General features: G+C 40.0%; 1 protein-coding gene across 5 annotated transcripts in view; it reads left to right on the forward strand.

The window, feature by feature from the left end:
* Positions 1–17,809, forward strand: part of LOC131306456 (G-type lectin S-receptor-like serine/threonine-protein kinase SD1-1) — a 104,436-nt gene that overhangs the window by 39,818 nt on the left and 46,809 nt on the right. The window contains exons 2-3 of one of the 5 annotated variants that reach the window (XM_058332713.1): positions 4–154; positions 244–743. The exons of 3 other annotated variants lie outside the window; for them this stretch is intronic. In XM_058332713.1, coding sequence (XP_058188696.1) covers positions 11–154; positions 244–552 — 453 coding nt within the window. In that variant the 5' untranslated portion in view covers positions 4–10 and the 3' untranslated portion in view covers positions 553–743. Of the gene's footprint in view, positions 1–3; positions 155–243; positions 744–17,809 lie in introns of those variants that run through there. One more of the 5 variants, XM_058332705.1, reaches the window with a different exon arrangement.

Consider the following 17,809-nt stretch of genomic DNA (forward strand, 5'->3'; position numbering starts at 1 on the left):
CAGTGGTTACATGGCTCCCGAATATGCAATCGATGGCCTATTTTCAACAAAATCAGATATTTTTAGCTTTGGAGTCATAGTTTTGGAGATAATGAGTGGCAAAATGAACAGAAAATTCCATCATACAGACCATGATCTAAATCTTCTTGGACATGTAAGTTCATACATAAAGAACATGATAGCCGTTTCACCAACCCCATATTTTTCGATATTTGATTTCTAATTGTCTTGAGCCATTTTCAGGCATGGAAACTTTGGATTGACGGAAAGGCTTTTGAATTAATAGATCCAGTGATGGAGGGTTCATTTCCAATGTCTAAGGTGTTGAGATGTATACAGATTGGTCTCCTATGCGTGCAGAAATGCCCTGAAGACAGGCCGACTATGTCGTGTGTGGTATTAATGTTGGTTTCAGATATTTTAGTTTTGCCTCAACCCAAGCAACCTGGCTTTTATATTGAGAGGAGTTCCCAAGAAAAGCATGAATGTTCGGCGGCTCAAAGTCCTCCGAGCATCAATGAAGTGACAATGACCCATCTAGAGGCTCGCTAAAATATGCCGTATGTGGTCTTATTGTCGACTATGTCGTTTTTGAAGATGAGCCAACTGAAGGCTGGAACCAAACCCCTAGAGGCTCTGTTTCAATACCGTTTGCGTACTTTCATTACAAACTCAAGATTCACCAAATGGATGTGAAAACTGTGCACTAAATGGAGAATTGGATGAAGAGATTTATATGAAACTACCAGAAATGTTTTGTATACAAGGTCAAGAACACAAAATATGCAAGCTTGTTATATAATCTTTTGAGCCAACTCCACGTTGCATTAAAGCTATGTAATAATGATAGCGGTAGCTCTATTATTTGACACAGGCTGAGACCTGTGAGGTTAGGATAGTTCTGGGATTCCACTCGATGCGACTAAGTCACACGCTTGATTTTTTTTTTTTTTTAAGGGAAAAACAGTTTCATTATCACCAAAATCAGCAGAAAGCAGAATACAGAAATCTGGCGGAATAGGGGAAAGGGGAGGAGGAGAAAGGAGACCCTCCTTTGCTTTACACGCTAGCCAATTAGCACACCTATTAACATCTCTACTGCACCAAGACACAGTAAAATTACAATCCTTGACCATCTCGTTTATGTCTTCAAGAATAGTTTGGATGTCCCTATTCTTCCCAGCCCCTTTACAATCAAGTCACACGCTTCATTATAAGAGGAATCATTCACTCCAAGCAAGATGCACTTGCACAATACTTAATAATCAACTCAACTTTCTCCTCATTGCATTCGCTAGCAAAGCTAATATAGATTGGTCTCCTATGCGTGCAGAAATGCCCAGAAGACAGGCCAACTATGTCATCTGTGGTCTTAATGTTGGTTTTAGATATTGTAGCTTTGCCCAAACCCAAGCAACCTAGCTTTTATATTGAGAGGAGTTCCGAAGAGATGCATGAACGTTCGCCGGCTCAAAGTTCTCCTTGCATTAATGAAGTGACAATGACCCAACTAGAGACTCGCTAAAATATTTTTCATATGGAGAAGGATAACTAATCAAGATATCTTGCCCTCTCTGATTTTAATTCAATGTTTAGTAACTTGTGCAGGCCGGTTTATCTCTACCTTAAAATTCTTCATTTACTTTCTATTTGCGTGGATTAGGGCATCCTAGCGAAAACTGTTGTAAGGTCAGCCAATGGGAACCTGTATCGTTGATTCGAAACCCTAAATATGGCACTTCATGACATACAAATGCTCTGTGTGGACATTTGGCGGATAAGGGTGATATGCACTATAGTTTCAAGATAATTATCTATAGGTCCATCCCAATGGGACAAGGTGTTTCTAAGAGTTTTGGATAGTCTCCTTATGATGGTCACAGATGAGTACGACTAAGTAGATAACTTAGGCCTTTTCATTTGGGGTCCTTGACGGTCAAGCAATGAGGGCATAAAATCATGCGACGGCCATAGTTTGGTGGTTAACTCGGAGGAAAGTTCTCAAGGTTGAGATTCTAGACTTCATGTAAGTTATTGGCTAGGTAATCAAACAGACTTCGTGAATCTATTTTGTGGTTTTGTTGTATTGTATTTATCTTTGTTGACTATTATGTACTTATAAAGTAAGGGTTAAAGGGTAGGAGTATATCTATTGGGTGATTGCTCTGGCATTTTACACTAGGTGTTGAAGAAGGATTGGACTTTGGAGGAACCATTTTGAGGGACTGAGGACCCCGTTGTTGAAGAAGAGCCAACTGAATTGAAGGCTGGAACGCAAACCCCAAGAGGCTCTCTTTCATTTCTATTGCGTACTTTCATTACAATCAATGTAATCTTAATTTCAGAACTAATATTTTCACTATGAAGTAATCTCACTAAGATCAATTATGATGTACTTTAATTATTAATTCTGCTACTAATGAAGTTAACCATTTACTTTTGATTAAATCATTTTTGGAAAAATGTTTAATTAACATGTCCGAAAATCGGGTCGTTACACCCCCGCCGTGTTTGTAACTCAATTTATTTAGAACTGTTGAATCATGTGTCAACCGTATCCATGCTTCTTAGTTTGGAAGTTGCATGGGGGCTTAAGGCATCTTTACTAGACTTGTTTACATAATTACACGTATATGTTTCTGTAGGCTGTAGCTAGTGGTTAGACCTGTAATCTATTTACTCCACAGTGTGTGAAGTGGCAGAACAATTTTCCGAAATTACACCTACTGACATAATGCTTTCCCTGTGTTGGAGTCCATCCAAGAATAAGCAACAGTTATCTTTTTTGAAGTTCTATTTACAAAAAATGAGAAAAATAATGCAAATTTGAAAGAATACTGAAGTCTATACACTTGAAAGCAAATGCGTAAGTCCAGAGTTGCTTGCGGAATTCCAAAGCCTCGGCAGTTTGAAAAGTGAACAAGTCTTGTGGGCTTGGTGGAACGGATGGGTTTGTCGGTACCACAAAGCGCAAGGAATTATTTGGAAGTATATACATTTCAATGTATGTAAATTGTAGAATCTGAAATCAGTAACTCCTTTTAAAGTACTTACCAATGAGTTGCGACTTAGTTTGGTGGCTGTCCCAAAGGGGAATTTGGCGATGGAATTTGTGTTTGTCCACCAGAGAATTCCCAACCATGACTTATCTTCTGATATGTGTTATGCGTGTCGTGTTTCCTCTTCCAATGTGGCAAGGTGTTTTGACTGTATCTGCTTTGAGTGCTCTCTGTTAGTTGTAAACCTAGCATATTGTTTCAAGGGAGAATTACCAAAACATGGTCTCCAGTATTGAAACTACCAAAAACATGGGTCCCCTAGGTGGGAACTAATCGGCCGCTTAATCGCCTAGGCATTGGACCCTAGGCGGGGACTTTTAGAACACTGGGTGAGGCTATGTTAGATTATGGTTTTATCCTCCTTCTTCTTCTCTCTCTCACTCTCTCTCTAAAAGGCCGATTGTGCTACAGCCTGAAAGCCAAATATTCGGAGGGCATATTTTGTCGAACAGATGGCGGGCGAAAGATTTCAATCAAGATGGGCAGCGGAGAGTATTTTACACAGGAGTACATAACAAATATAGTAGTAGTCGACAATGTGTTACCTGCTCTGAGATTAGGATTGTTGGAGGCGGCTACTTGTCGTATTGATTCCTTGACTGCGTGTTTGATTTTCTACAGCAAGCAGAGGTGGGCGGAGGTGGGATTTTGATGGGAAGGCAACCTCGGCAACAACCAGGCAGTTGGCTTGGCTCCATGCTAGTGTCTCTGGTTGTTGGCATTTCTGAGCATTTTGTTGACGAAACGATGTAGCCACCCATCGCCGTGATTTTTACCTTGGAGATGTATATATATATTTTTAATATAACTCAGTTGTTTGGTCAACAGCATCTCAATTATTTTTGGGACCTAATCCCACTATGTATTTGCGAGGAGCCCAATTAATGGAGCAAAACTACTGGCCCCAAATTAAGCAAACTCCGAAGTCCCGAGCATGGTTAGACCAGTAGTCTCATTTTAACTACTGGTCCTGTATTCTTTAGTTGTTACCTTGGTTCCTTACATCTACTAGTTGAAACGTTATAAGTTTCACTACCGATCTGACTAGGTTGATCCGGTTAGGTAATCGAATGACAAAGGCAGCCTTTTTGGTCGCTGCCGGAATTCAGCCCGCCTTTGTAGGTTTCAAAGACAGGTGCTTGGGTGTTGACCCCATTTACAAATGTGGGTTTTTCCGAGTTTGTCTGGTCAAAAGACGGTGTTTGGGTGTTAATCCCACCTGTTGACAAACAACTGAAACAAGGATTTTTGGGCCGTAAGAGTGTATTTTTAGCTGGGTTTCTTTTGGGTATTTTTGTTTGTTTGCATTGTTTTTGTTAGATTACCCTCAAGTTTTCTGGAATAAATTGTTACTTTTGTCTGATAAAAAAAAATGGGAAATTTATAGAAATAGTTCTTTTAGTTTCACTCGAGTCTCATTTTCATCCTCCAAGTATAATTACAACTCTTTTGACCTTCAAGTTTGGTTTTCGTATCAAATTGGTCCAATTGATAACTTCTGTTAGCCAAACTTGACAGAAAAATCAAATTGATGACAGTTTGGACATTGCAGTTCGTACCATGTTGGTCCAATTGCTAACATCTGTCCTCAATCTGATTTTTTCCATCCAATTTGGCTGACTGGCATTATCAATTGGACCAACTTAGTACGAAAACCAAACTTGAATGTCAAAAAAGTTGTAATTGATACTTGAAAGACGAAAATGAGATTCGGGTGAAACTAGAAAGACCATTTCAATATATTTCCCATGAAAGTTTCATTGCCCACAGAAAAATCATACATATGAAACCTCTTTTTTAATGGCCATCAACTTAAACTAATTAAACACACACACACACACACAATACACAAACTCCCGATGTGGAAGCCAACTCAGCTGATGCAAGCCCAAGAGCCTCCCCCTAGTCAGCAATTGCCTAGGTGAGTTGGTATGTGAAATTATCCTCTTGCCCTCCCTCAAAACTTAAACTAATTAGGTGAGGACATGATGAAAAAGATGAGGATTTATATGCTTTTAAATAGAACTAGTAATGTGCACGTGCTTTGCACGTGGAGCAGTCAAAGGGGATTTTTTTTTTTTTATGAGCTTTAAATTCTGATAATTGTGACGAAGTTCTAAGATATTTACTTAAAAAGTGTCAATTTGAATTCAAGAAACCTACAGGTATGGCTTCCATTCCAACATGGTACCATCTAAAATTATTCGTGTTGTCTTCATAACTATAATCACCGTACAAATATGCCATTCATAACTAAATGTTAACAATTCAAAAGCCAAAAACAAATTTGAGTAATTATTCTTCTTGCCATAGGGAAAATATTTCATACCTAAAAAATACACACACCACTTACCCCATCATATAGGCATAGTGTACATATTCACACACCAATGCTTGTCTATAGTGAAACAGAAGTATGGATCTGGAAATATATCAAGCGGAAGGAAAATATATGGGAATATAACCATTTGCGCATTTATTTTCCTTACGCAACCAAACTAACTTGCTAGCTAATTCTTTAATGAATCATGCGACTTGAACCAAGGCGGCAAACCAGCAACCCCTCTTCTAGATCCACTATGATCCTCCCAACTTATTGAAAAGGCAGATACATTAACTTCAAATAGCTACCATAAGTGATGGCATAATACCAATTTCTCCTGAACCTTGTCCAATAAGTGACATGTCTCAACACTAAAACCTCTGATCCTCATGTTTTTGACACCTTTAAGGCACCCGCTGGTAAAGTTTCAATATTGTAAGATATGTCTCGATGGAATCCTTTGTCTTTGACACCTTCAAGCCGGAAAAAGGAACTCTACTTTAAGTACTTTTGAATGGGTAATTCCAATCCACGCTAGTTTCTCTACAGCCACTGCTCTTACATTTGCATTAAACAAATTCTTTCCAAAACGATTCAGACAGAGACCATTAACACTCAGCAGAAAATATAACTTAAATTGAGTTTTTCACTAGTCCCACATTGGCTAGTCACAAAAGTTTTATCTACTTTAAATGACTTTGCACACTAATGGATTTGTGAATGAGGACCCAATGAGAGGTCTCGCGCATTCAGGAAAATGGGCGGCAATTTGGAAAACTGATTCGGAAACCAATTAATCGGGTGTGCGTCACGAGTTAATCGCACAGGGGGTGGTGCAAATTCGGGATTTGAGCCTCGCGCACGTGTGTAAAGCCCACGTTTTTGCTAAAATAATTAAGCACGTTTTCAGTCAATCTTTTTCAAAATGGTAAGCACGTTTTCAGTCAAAATGGAAAACTGAAACTGATTAATCAAAGCCATCTGATTAAGAAAGAAAAACGTGTTTAAATCATGTGCTTATCAGTGGGATTTTGATTTGTGACTGATTTTCGGATTGATTAAAAAACATGTGCTAAATCAAAGCAATTTGATTTGGATTTGATTTTTGCTTCCAAAAATCAAGCCTAGCCTGCACCTATAAATGCAGACTTTCGGAATTGGTTTTAAAAACAGAAAAAAACAACTCTCTCTTCCACCCCAAAAATTGTTTTCTGAGTTCGAGCAATAGGTCGATTGTGTGTTTTGTTTTCGGTTTTCTTCCGTGCAGAGAAAGCCGAGCAGAGGTGCTGAATTCTGGGCTATTTTATCCTGGGGACGGCGGGGCATTAACGAACTGCTTGCACAACCTGGGCAGAGCCGCGAAACGTCTTAAAGAAAGCGACCTAGTCCGCGACTCAACCTAGCCGTCGTTCTACAAATTGGTATTCTGTTTTTCAATAGCAGAATTCGAGGTAATCTGTTCTTGTTTTACAGCAGTTATTCCAACAGCTTCTAGTGGAATGGATGGCCAGAGAGTATTGGATTTGAAGCAGCGAATTTGTTGCCCTAAATATAGTCTCTATCCTCATACCCAATGCTCAGAATCTTACCCACTTTGGTTGCAACATCTGTACCTCTAACCAATAACACGATTTAAATGGATACCACCATTTAATTTATAAATCAGCAATTGAATTATTAGCTTGAACCCAGCCCAACACAATTTTGGGTAATCAATGGGGTCCCCCAGTTCCTCTAACTGCTCTGTATTGGAATTTGATTTTCCATGGTTATCCACCCCCATTCACTCCATTCTCAGCCACCAAACCAAAAAGCCATATTCTCAATTGAGGGACTTGTCTCGCCAATCACGAGTTCATCGGTTCATCTCCAAAAACTTGATTTCTATTATCTATATCGTCCTCCACTTCCAACTCATCATTATTAGCATCCAAAATTCATCCCCATATACTGGTTTGAACAATCAGTTGCCAAGTCATCATCTACTTGATCTTCTTGTTCACAGTGAAAAAGTATCAGTTCCATGACCATATTCAAACTTTTCCGGTTGTTTTGGAGAATACGGATATCATACCAATTTGAAGTGACGTTGAATCAGAAAATCGTGGTTCCATGGTTTCCATAGTGATGACGAAGACACTGCAGATGCAAAGCAGATATTTGCCCACTGATATATCTTTGTTCATTTTCACGAGATAAATCGCATCCTTAATCTTTAAGTTTCACGAACTCCTTAATGCATTCCAAATGCTTGGTTACAATGAACAATCTTCCTTAAATGAAAGCTAAGCATTTTAGCGTGGTTTCATCATGTTCAACAACTTCTACGTCCAACCTACCAATGTTAATTTTGAGGACGACATGAAGGGGAACCCCAAAGTCAGAGATCCGTTTACACCTTTATGGACTAACTTTTTGTTTTTTTGCCGAACTTTCTGTTTTTCGACTTCGATTTTCATTCAATTCAAAACAGTCACTATGGATTTAGTGTCCAAAAATGCTACGAACTGTTGGAAAATTTTAAGTGTAGAATTCAAGGGAAAAACGCAAGCAAAACACAAAATCTCTTATGTCCTCCTACAAATTAAAGGTTTATAATAATCCAATCAAATTTTGCATGTCAAATTGGTTACTCAATAAAGCTCTCAACTCAAAAGGCAAACAAGACTTATATGGGCACACATAGTCTTTGATGGATTTGCAAAGTCAGATAGATGACTTGGTGTCCACCGAAACAAATTAACCTATAACATCTACTGTTAGGTCCTCTTTCTCTTTGATTGATTTCTCTTTGCAAACTTGTTTGGATTATAATCAATGGCCATAGCAGCAATTCATCAAACACAGTGCAATAACTATTTGGCGTGAGCCACATGACCAACAATATCCAAAACCCAGCATTAGATTAACACGTTTTAGGAATACTTACCATTTCAAATTGGTAGAACACTGGCCGGAAGAGATTGCGAGCACCAAAGGAGCCGCAGTGTGCTGCCATTGTGCGGTGTGCAACGTCGGGAGAGGGTCATCCGTAGAAGTCCCTCTGGAGAAGCCGGTGCATTTAATGTTGCATTTGGTGACTGATGTAACCGTTGTGCTATGGGTTTGGGATTTGGAGGCGCGACTGCGCGAGAGATGGGAGTTGCTTCGTTTGTCATTTTGGTGTCGTTCGGAAACATTGCAACAGTTGAAGCTTTGAATGGAATTTGGCAGGGTTAGTTTTTTTTTAAAGGCTGAGGGTTAGTTATTCTAGGTGTTTTGAAAGGGTATTTTTGGAAGATAAAGTGTAGGAAACATTTTCGTACATTTAAAAGAAGTAGTATAGATTACTCCATCCAAAATCCTTATTTGGGTTTACAGATTAAGGACGAATTGGACAGAAATTGAAAAATTAAGGGGACAAAAGTGAAAATTAGCGATAAAACGATATCCTATTTGATAACTATATGGGAATTTATGTTTAAATTGCTGACATTAATTTTCTAAGAGACACATATTATCAGCTGAGAACAAAAAAACTGAAATAAAAAACTAAATGGAATTAATAGAATGATTTTAATTCAATAAATGGATTTTTCTTTTTGGCAGAAAAATCTAGAAAACAAGAAAATTTTAGAGAGCATCGCTTTAAATAGGTCAATTCACGACAATTTTCTGGCAAAATGATATATATGGATGAATGCACCCATTTGTCTTATACATAACTGAAAAGTCGTTGAGGACCATTGTAAAATTGCAAGTATTCTTTATGAATTTTGATGGTGCTATTCGTACTAATACATGAGATTTGTGTTGGTGTTATTTGTTAATAAAGTTAATAGAGTCAATGTAATTTTTGAACACGTGATACAAATTTATGGAGCCACCACTGATCATACACACCTGTTCAAAAACTAAATGAGGATATTAGAGCTTTGCCGATTGGGAAAAAAATATACGAGGATATAAGATTCCTATTACTGGTGCCCTTGACACCTGCAGTAATTTCTGCTGCTGCTGCTGGTGCTAAATGGGCTCTTCTAAGACATTGTTCGCAGAGGATGCAAAAATTAAGGTGCAGCAGTTTTGCCAACAAGGGTGTTGGAGCCTTAGGCTCAAATGTGGATATTGTTTGTGGTTCTGCTAAGGGGCTGCCATGGTGCTGCAGCTGGTGATATTTGTGTAGATCGATCTCGAGATAATTTTGGGTTGCATTAGTTAGTTGTCGAGCTCGTAAGGTTTGGTGTTTTATAATCTGTTTGCAATGTTTTGGTTGGTAACTTTGCCAACCATGGAATTTTGTTTTTGTTTTGGGGTGCTAGATGGCATATGATTGTCGCGGTGCCCGTTGTGATGTTGTCATGCCCAGTGTCCGTTTAATCTTTGTGACCTATTTTTTGAAGAATAATAAATTTCTTTTTGGTTAAGAAGAAGAGAGAAAGTTGTTCAAAGGGAGAAAGCTTGTATCGTTGACTAGATGTGGAAGCAAAATGTAAAGAATGGATGTTTGAAAATCTGGGACCGGAGAATATATCACGCATGCACATTTTCAAGTCTTGTTTGCCGACTAATTTCACAGCTGTTGTTAAACGGTCCCCTTCAAAATAAATAGCCTTGGACCTTGGTTGTAGAAATCAAACTGTTGGTATTTTTTGTTCATGTGGGAAATATTTTTGGGTTAGTTGAAAAATGCTCAGCCGATGGTGACTTGGATCTTTTCATGGCATGGGTATTTGGCTTGGTCAATGGGTGCTTTAATAATTGGCATGGTAGCCCTTTGGAATTCTTAGAGGATGTCCAATGGGGGGTGCTATAGCCATTTTCTATCCTCCATTATAGAACTCCAGGCTTCAATGAGGATGCAAAATGGCAAAGATGGATATGGAGATTCCATCCCCAAATCACTATAGCTATAGCCATTTTCTATCCTCCATTATAGAACTCCAAGCTCCAATGAGGATGCAAAATGGCAAAGATGGATATAGAGATTCCATCCCCAAATGACTATAGCTATACTTGACACCTCATCCTACCCAACTGTCATCTACCGGCTAGAAAATGAGCCAGAGAGTATGTTAGTGTTATTGGCGATTTCTAGATACCGGTGATGTAGAACACGTGGAGGCCCAATTCCATGATTAGTTGGACCGAACCAAGCCCCGGAAGTCCAAACGGTGTTTAATTTCAGATTACCCAAATTGGTTAAATTCGGACGAGCTCGGAATCGGCCCAAATTTGGTGGGCTGACTTATTTTCGCGCTCCGGTCCATACTCATCAACCTTAGAGTTGATGATGAATGGTGCTTTTCGGCCTAATTCCTTCGTTTAGGCTTTCAATTGCGTTATTTTGCCGTTTTAGAAAAGATTTGTTTCGTTAATAACTTTTAGTCCGTAATTCCTTTTAAGCTGATTCTTTTTGGGAAAGTCTTGTTTTTCTTTCCCGTTTTCAATTTTAGGAAAAGCCCCAAATTATGGGACTTTTTATTTTCCAAGTTTATTTTTAGGGTTTTTAGGGTTTCAGCCTATATAAGGAGTTGTAACCTAACGTTTTTGATAACTTGAAGCTTTTTGATTAATAATATTGCAGAGATTTTCTCTATCATTCTTGTGCGCAAGAATTTCTCGTTGCGACGAGTTGTTTATCTCGTTTGGATTAGTACGCTAACTAGTCTCTCGTGAATTTCGCTGCGTCAACCGGCCGGCAAACTATTAGAGTCTGTATTTCTTTTTTCATTTGGGTTTGGAAGGTGGTGTGTAGTTTGTTGAGTCTAGATACTCCGCCCGGTGAATCAAGATTCGTTGATAAAGTCCTTGCCATGCAAATCCTCTTAAAGTGCGTCTCGACAAGGTATAAGCTTTTGCATTTCATGTTACATCTAGACTAATGATTTTTCATGCATCATATGGATTATTTAATGTCTCATCATTTGAACATTAATCCTTGTTTAGGATGCTTAGGCATTAGTCTTTTAGCTTGCCTTCGAGAGTAGTAGAAGAATTTTTTTCTAAGGCAAGAGAATGCATTGATTGGCCTTTTTGTGAAAGTGGAAATTTTTCTAAGGCAAAAGTGTCCAGTAGTCTAGCGTTTGAAAGGCACTTGAAAGGGGAGCCAACACATAGACACATGCTTGTGAAGGGATCAAGCACCATTCACAGTGTTCTTAAATTTAGAATTAATTTTAATTATATGGTTGAATGGCGCTCGCAAGGCGCTTGTAAGGGGATGGAGCGTCAATGAGCACCCGCGCCCGCAAAGCAATTGAGCACTTGCAAGCCCTTGCTTTTCCAGCCTTCCTATTGGTGGGCTTAGATCATCATACTTTCAGATATAAATACATCTTTCTCTCCCATTTAGGGTACAACTTTGCATAAACCCACTTTTAGATTAGAGAGAACCTTTCCCCTATATTTATGTGGTTTTATATGCATTTGAGATGATTTTAATTCATTGTATGATCATCTCTTTGTCAATTTTGGGCTATACTCGAATATCTAATGTATATGTTCTAAATTGATTCTTTGTCCAAAATCTTCATCACCCTGTCATATCATACACTCAGGCTTTTAGTAAACAAGCCGACCTTAGCACTACAAAACTCGGTTCGGCTTGTTCATACTGAAGTTGAGCTCGAGTTTTCAACTTGTAAACGAGCCAATTCAAACACAACAAAATTCGACTCGGCTCATTTGCATCCTTATTACCAATGGTTGAAGAACCAGGGGGAAACGTTTTTGTCCTTGAGAACTCAAAAAAAAACTCAATGGTGTGGTAGGACAAGAAAAACGTTAACTTACAAAGTCAGTGCATGCGTCGGACCTTCAATCAAATCAGACACACCGCCGATCAAAAAAAATCAAATCAGACACACCATTCTTTCAACGACATTAATTACTTCCATTGACTATATATCCTGCATATGTAAATGACTACTACATTAAGAAGCCAAACACAATTACAAGAATATACTGACATATCATAGTCTTCTGTTCAGTAGTGTGCCTCAATTCAAAGTATATAGATCAAAAACCAAAACGATGAATCCCGAAAAATGGACCCTCAATTTTCTTCTTCCATTTCTTTTCTTTAAATTTTGCTCTTCCATGGACACCTTAACTACCACCCAATCCATCAAAGAGGCGACGTTTTGGTGTCCAATGGCGAAACCTTCGCACTGGGGTTTTTCAGCCCAGGAAATTCCAGTCGCAGGTATGTTGGAATATGGTATAACAAGATTTCAGAACAAACTTGTAACGCTCCGAACAAGCTACTGGCCCAGTACCCTGATTTTGATTCACAGGTCACACCACATGGCCCAAAAGCTTAAGCACAAGGTACTAGAAGTAGCCCACAAGGTTTGTTATATGCCCAAGATTATCCATGTAGACTTCCGATGTGGGACGGAATGTTAGAATCTCCCCAACTTTATAGCCTCACGCCCTCGCGAAGGGTTGAGCACTATAATCACCATTATAAATCAAACCTACAACCAAATCAAACCAAACTCCATGGGCTCACATGGTCGTGTACATGGATGGCTCTGATACCACCTGTAATGCCCCGAGCAGACCACTGGCCTAGTACCCTGATTTTGATCCACAGGCCACACCACATGGCCCAAAAGCTTAAGCACAAGGTACTAGTAGTAGCCCACAAGGTTTGTTATATGCCCAAGATCATCCATGTAGACTTCCGATGTGGGACGGGATGTTACAATAACCTGTAACGCCCCGAACAGACTACTGGCCCATTACCCTGATTTTGATTCACAGGTCACACCACATGGCCCAAAAGCTTAAGAATAAGGTAAGGTTTGTTATATGCCCAAGATCATCCATGTAGACTTCCGATGTGGGACGGGGTGTTATAATCTCCCCAACTTTATAGCCTCGCGCCCTCGCAAGGGCTTGAGCACTATAATCACCATTATAAATCAAACCAACAACCAAATCAAACCAAACTCCAAGGGCCCATACGGTTGTGTACATAGATGGCTTTGATACCACCGGTAACGCCCCGAACAGACTACTGGCCCAGTACCCTGATTTTGATTCACAGGCCACACCACATGGCCCAAAAGCTTAAGAACAAGGTACTAGTAGTAGCCCACAAGGTTTGTTATATGCCCAAGATCATCCATGTAGACTTCCGATGTGGGACGGAGTGTTACAAAACTGTCGTTTGGGTGGCCAATAGGGATAGCCCAATCAACTATACCTCCGGGGTTCCATCCCTCAACCGGGATGGAAACATTGTCATCTACGATAATACCCGAAATCGTACTATTTGGCATACAAATGTATCGGCGGTTTCTTACTCTACTCGACTCTTGGATTCTGGGAATTCGGTGGAGGAGATAGTGGGAGTGGTATGTTGTTTGGCATAGTTTTGATCATCCTCCGAATACTGTGTTGCCAAACATGAAGCTTGGGTTGGATCGGAGGACAGGTCTTGAACGGTCTCTCACATCATGGAAGTGGAGAGACAACCCTGGTACAAGAGAATACACCTATCGGGTCGAACCAAATGAGTTGCCCCAATTGATACTACTATTCAAGGGCTTAACCCGAGTCTGGCAGATACCTGCATGGTTAGAATGCCCTAATAGTGCAATTTCCATACTCATTGGAACTTGCGTGAACAATCACGACCAAGTCTATGCGTTTTGCACCCCAATCAATGCCTCGAACCTGTTGACAGTGTTCGTGGATGAATTGGCTTCTTTAAAAATGCTAACATGGGTCGGTAGATGGGTCAAGTTCTATTCGGTCCCTTATGACCAATGCATTTATTATGGCCGATGTGGTGCTTATGGTTACTGCAACTCAAATAACAAGCAAGAGTTCAAGTGTACGTGCATTCCAGGGTATGAGCCTAGGTTAGTATAGGAGTGGTATCTGCGGGATGCATCGGGAGGGTTCATCACGAAACACGAGGCACTTTCCATGTGTGGAAATAGAGAAGGGTTTGTCAAGGTTGCAAATGCAAGGATTCCAGATACGTCCAAGGCACATGTATCAATGAGCTTCAATGAGCCTGAGTGCAAGGATGAGTGCTTGAGAAACTGTTCTTGCCTTGCGTACATGAGTGATGCAGAAGCAGAAGCGAGGGCGAATTGCATCACTTGGTATGAAAATTTGATGGATGTGAGAAGGCACGTGAGAAGATTTTCTGGTGGGACTAGACTTTTATGTACGGATCGATGCGGTTGAATTAGGCATGTCATTTGTGCTGAATTTTAGTACTTAGTTTAATGAATCAATGTCCAATGTTTTTATTTTATTTAGCTCAACGTATGGAATCTAGAAGAATAAAGCGAAGGAACGTGGCCGTTGTCGCGACATCAGTTGTCTTTACATTCGTCGTCGGTATCACCTTAGTTTGTTGGTTGGTGATGAAGAAGCCGGTGCATTTCTTACTATGTTATCTTATGTCTTTGTACTTATGTTACGTTTTGGTTTCATAAGAATATTTTGACGACGTGGCGCAATTTAACTGATTTAGAGAAAAGTCACTCCCAATGAAGGACCATGTAACTGTTTCGGAAGAATTTGGTTTTCCATTTGAATTTGTAACCTCAGTTTTGTACATGGTTATCAAGAAAGAATCACACTGGGGCTTGTCCCCCTCCTCATGTCTGGGTCACTCCGTATTAAACTTCATTTAGCTGTATATTTTCTTGTTTTTTTTATGATTACCGATGCAAGGATAGACATTCAAGACATTGCGATTACTGATGCAGGGACAGACATTCAAGACAGTACTAATGAAGAAAACGTAGAACTGCCCATCTTTGATACGGTCACCCTAGAAGGGACAACTAACAACTTTTCTGATACAAATAAAATTGGACAAGAGGGTTTCGACTCTGTTTACAAGGCAATTTTGTTTTTATGTATGAATCCACAAAAAAAAGTAGAGCGATTAAAATTCTCTAAAAGAGAGCTAAAAGCCGAGGACTTACGAAGGAGTCTATAAGAAAATGACTCTTGTGTTGACTGTTAACATAGCGGCATTTACCAACCGGAAAAGACATAGCTGTCAAGCAACTTTTGAGGGACTCCAAACAAGGTCTTACGGAATTCAAAAACGAGGTTATTTTGATCACCAAACTTCAACACCGTAACCTAGTTACGGGTACATGCCTAATGGAAGCTTGGATTCCTTCATTTTTTATTTGCCCAATAAACCTTCCCCTTTCTTTTTCTTCTTAAAGTCCTACTTATCAATAGGAAACTATATTAATTTAAAAGTTTGTCTCATTATATGACCAAGAAAATGAACTAGTTAAAAGTGTTTTGAATTTTGTGAAATTGCAGATATAACACAAAGCAAATTGCTCACATGGAGTAGGTGCCTGGATATCATTATTGGGATTGCTAGAGGGATTTTTATCTTCATCAGGATTCGAGATTGAGAGTCATTCATAGGATCTTAAAGCTAGTGTAGACACCCCAATCTGGGCTTCCAGATTAGTTTACTTATGGTTTTTGATTCCCCGATGATGAAATGGATCAAGAACATCCTGGGAATGATTAGTGTTTGAGCTTTAAGTGTTTGAAAAACCCTTGAACCTAACCCAATCCTAAGCTACTTTAAAAGGCTAAAAATCCTATTGATGCGCGCTGCTCCCAAATCCTAGCGCGACGGTCAAACTGCCAGGTGGTGGTCAACAGTCAAAGCGTGACCGTTGACCATCGCGCGCCAGATTGACTCCATCGCGCGATGGTCAAAGCCTCCCACCAACCTTTCTTAAGGAGGAAACTTGGCCACTGATGCAACCTCAGCCAGCCTCGTGGACTGGCTGAGCTCCTCTCCTGACACCAACCAGATTCACCTTCATCTCCTCCTATATATATCCCCCTTTGTTTCTCATTCAAAGGGTTCCAAAAAATGTTCAAAGGGTTACACCTTGGGTTATAAAATCACAAGCTACCTTGTTTCTTTGCTTCTAGCACCCATACAACCTCGAGAACATAGCTTGTTCTTCCACCTCAATTAAACATCAAAGCTCAAGCACATTTCAAACTCAATTTAGGTATAGCATATCTACTATTTTCTGTTCTGATCCCTGAGGGGGGCTGGCAGGGCCAAGACTGATAATCAATACCAGTCTTGGTCCTAAAGCTGGCAAGGTTTCCAAAACCGTTGTGGTAAGAACCAGACCGCGATGGAGCCACTCACGTGCGCGACTGTTCTAGTCTGCGTGCGACGGTCCTCGTGGGGATTGGTGTCTTGCTGTTTTTGTGTTTATTTACATATAGATCACTGTTAAGCATGTTAACAACCAGTTTACTACTTTCATTTGTTAGAATTGTTAGTTGTAGTTCAATATGTATTTCTGCTGTTTTGGAGTACCCCTGGGATCATTCTGGATCTGTCCCAGAACCCAGAAATATGTAAACCAAACACTGGTCAAATGGCTTAGACAATCGCGCACTAGGGCGTGACCATTGCGCACCGGAGCGCATACTCGCGCGACAGTTTGCCTCTGACCAGTGAGTGGCCCTGCACGGGTAACTTGGCTTTAGGCTTTTATTTTGTCCATACACTGTTTATGGAGTGTTTTGTCAATTTGTTGGGCTTTTCAGCCTTTAAAACTGCTTAGAACTTGCTTATCAACTGCTTATAAACTGCTTGATTTGTCCTAGGTGAGCACTGGTCATTCCAGAGCCCAGAAGGGGATAAAATTCAACCTGCTGGTAGAGCATCAACCCTCACGCGACTGTCTGGGTCTGCCGCGCGATGGTTAACTTGCATGCACGTAGATCCGTGCATGCAAATTGGCCATTGTTTATGTCAAATTCATACAAATGCACTGTTTGATATCCAATCTCAGTTTTGAGTTTTATCTCATTAATTTTCTGGTATTTCATGCCAACCATGCTATCACTCACATCCTGCAAACATGTTACAATTTTAATTCCCTATTAACTGTTACCCCACCCTAATTGGCTAAAGAATTGATTAATCAAATAGAATCACAAACAAATGTTTTCGCAAATGCCTAAGTAGAGACCGATCTCTGGATCGGGCGAGAGGGGTGCTATAAAACCCTTCATCTCATGTAACCAAGCTGCCGAACCTAGATATGATTATGACGGACTGGTGCCTTCACTTTTTTCAAATCAAATAGCGTGACAAGTGCTTCGAAATACGGTTCCTTGGGTGTCTGACCCTCAAAATCCGAGTGGCGACTCTGTATTTGCGAGCGCTTGTCGTCCCGCTTAGCGGTCCCTCGAACCGGCATTTTAAGGGAACGAAATCCTTTTAAAGGGCACGCTGCCCACAGCTAGCAATGTGCTACTTGATAGTGAGATGAATCAAAAAAATTCAGATTTTGGCTTGGCTAGGGCTTTTGGAGGTGATCAGTCATCCGCAAAAACAAAAAGGGTGGTCGGAACTTTGTACGTGATCTAAGTCATGTTCCCTATTTTACACATAATAACT

The sequence above is a fragment of the Rhododendron vialii genome, chromosome 11a (genome assembly GCF_030253575.1).
Source record: "Rhododendron vialii isolate Sample 1 chromosome 11a, ASM3025357v1".
Lineage (NCBI taxonomy): Eukaryota > Viridiplantae > Streptophyta > Magnoliopsida > Ericales > Ericaceae > Rhododendron > Rhododendron vialii.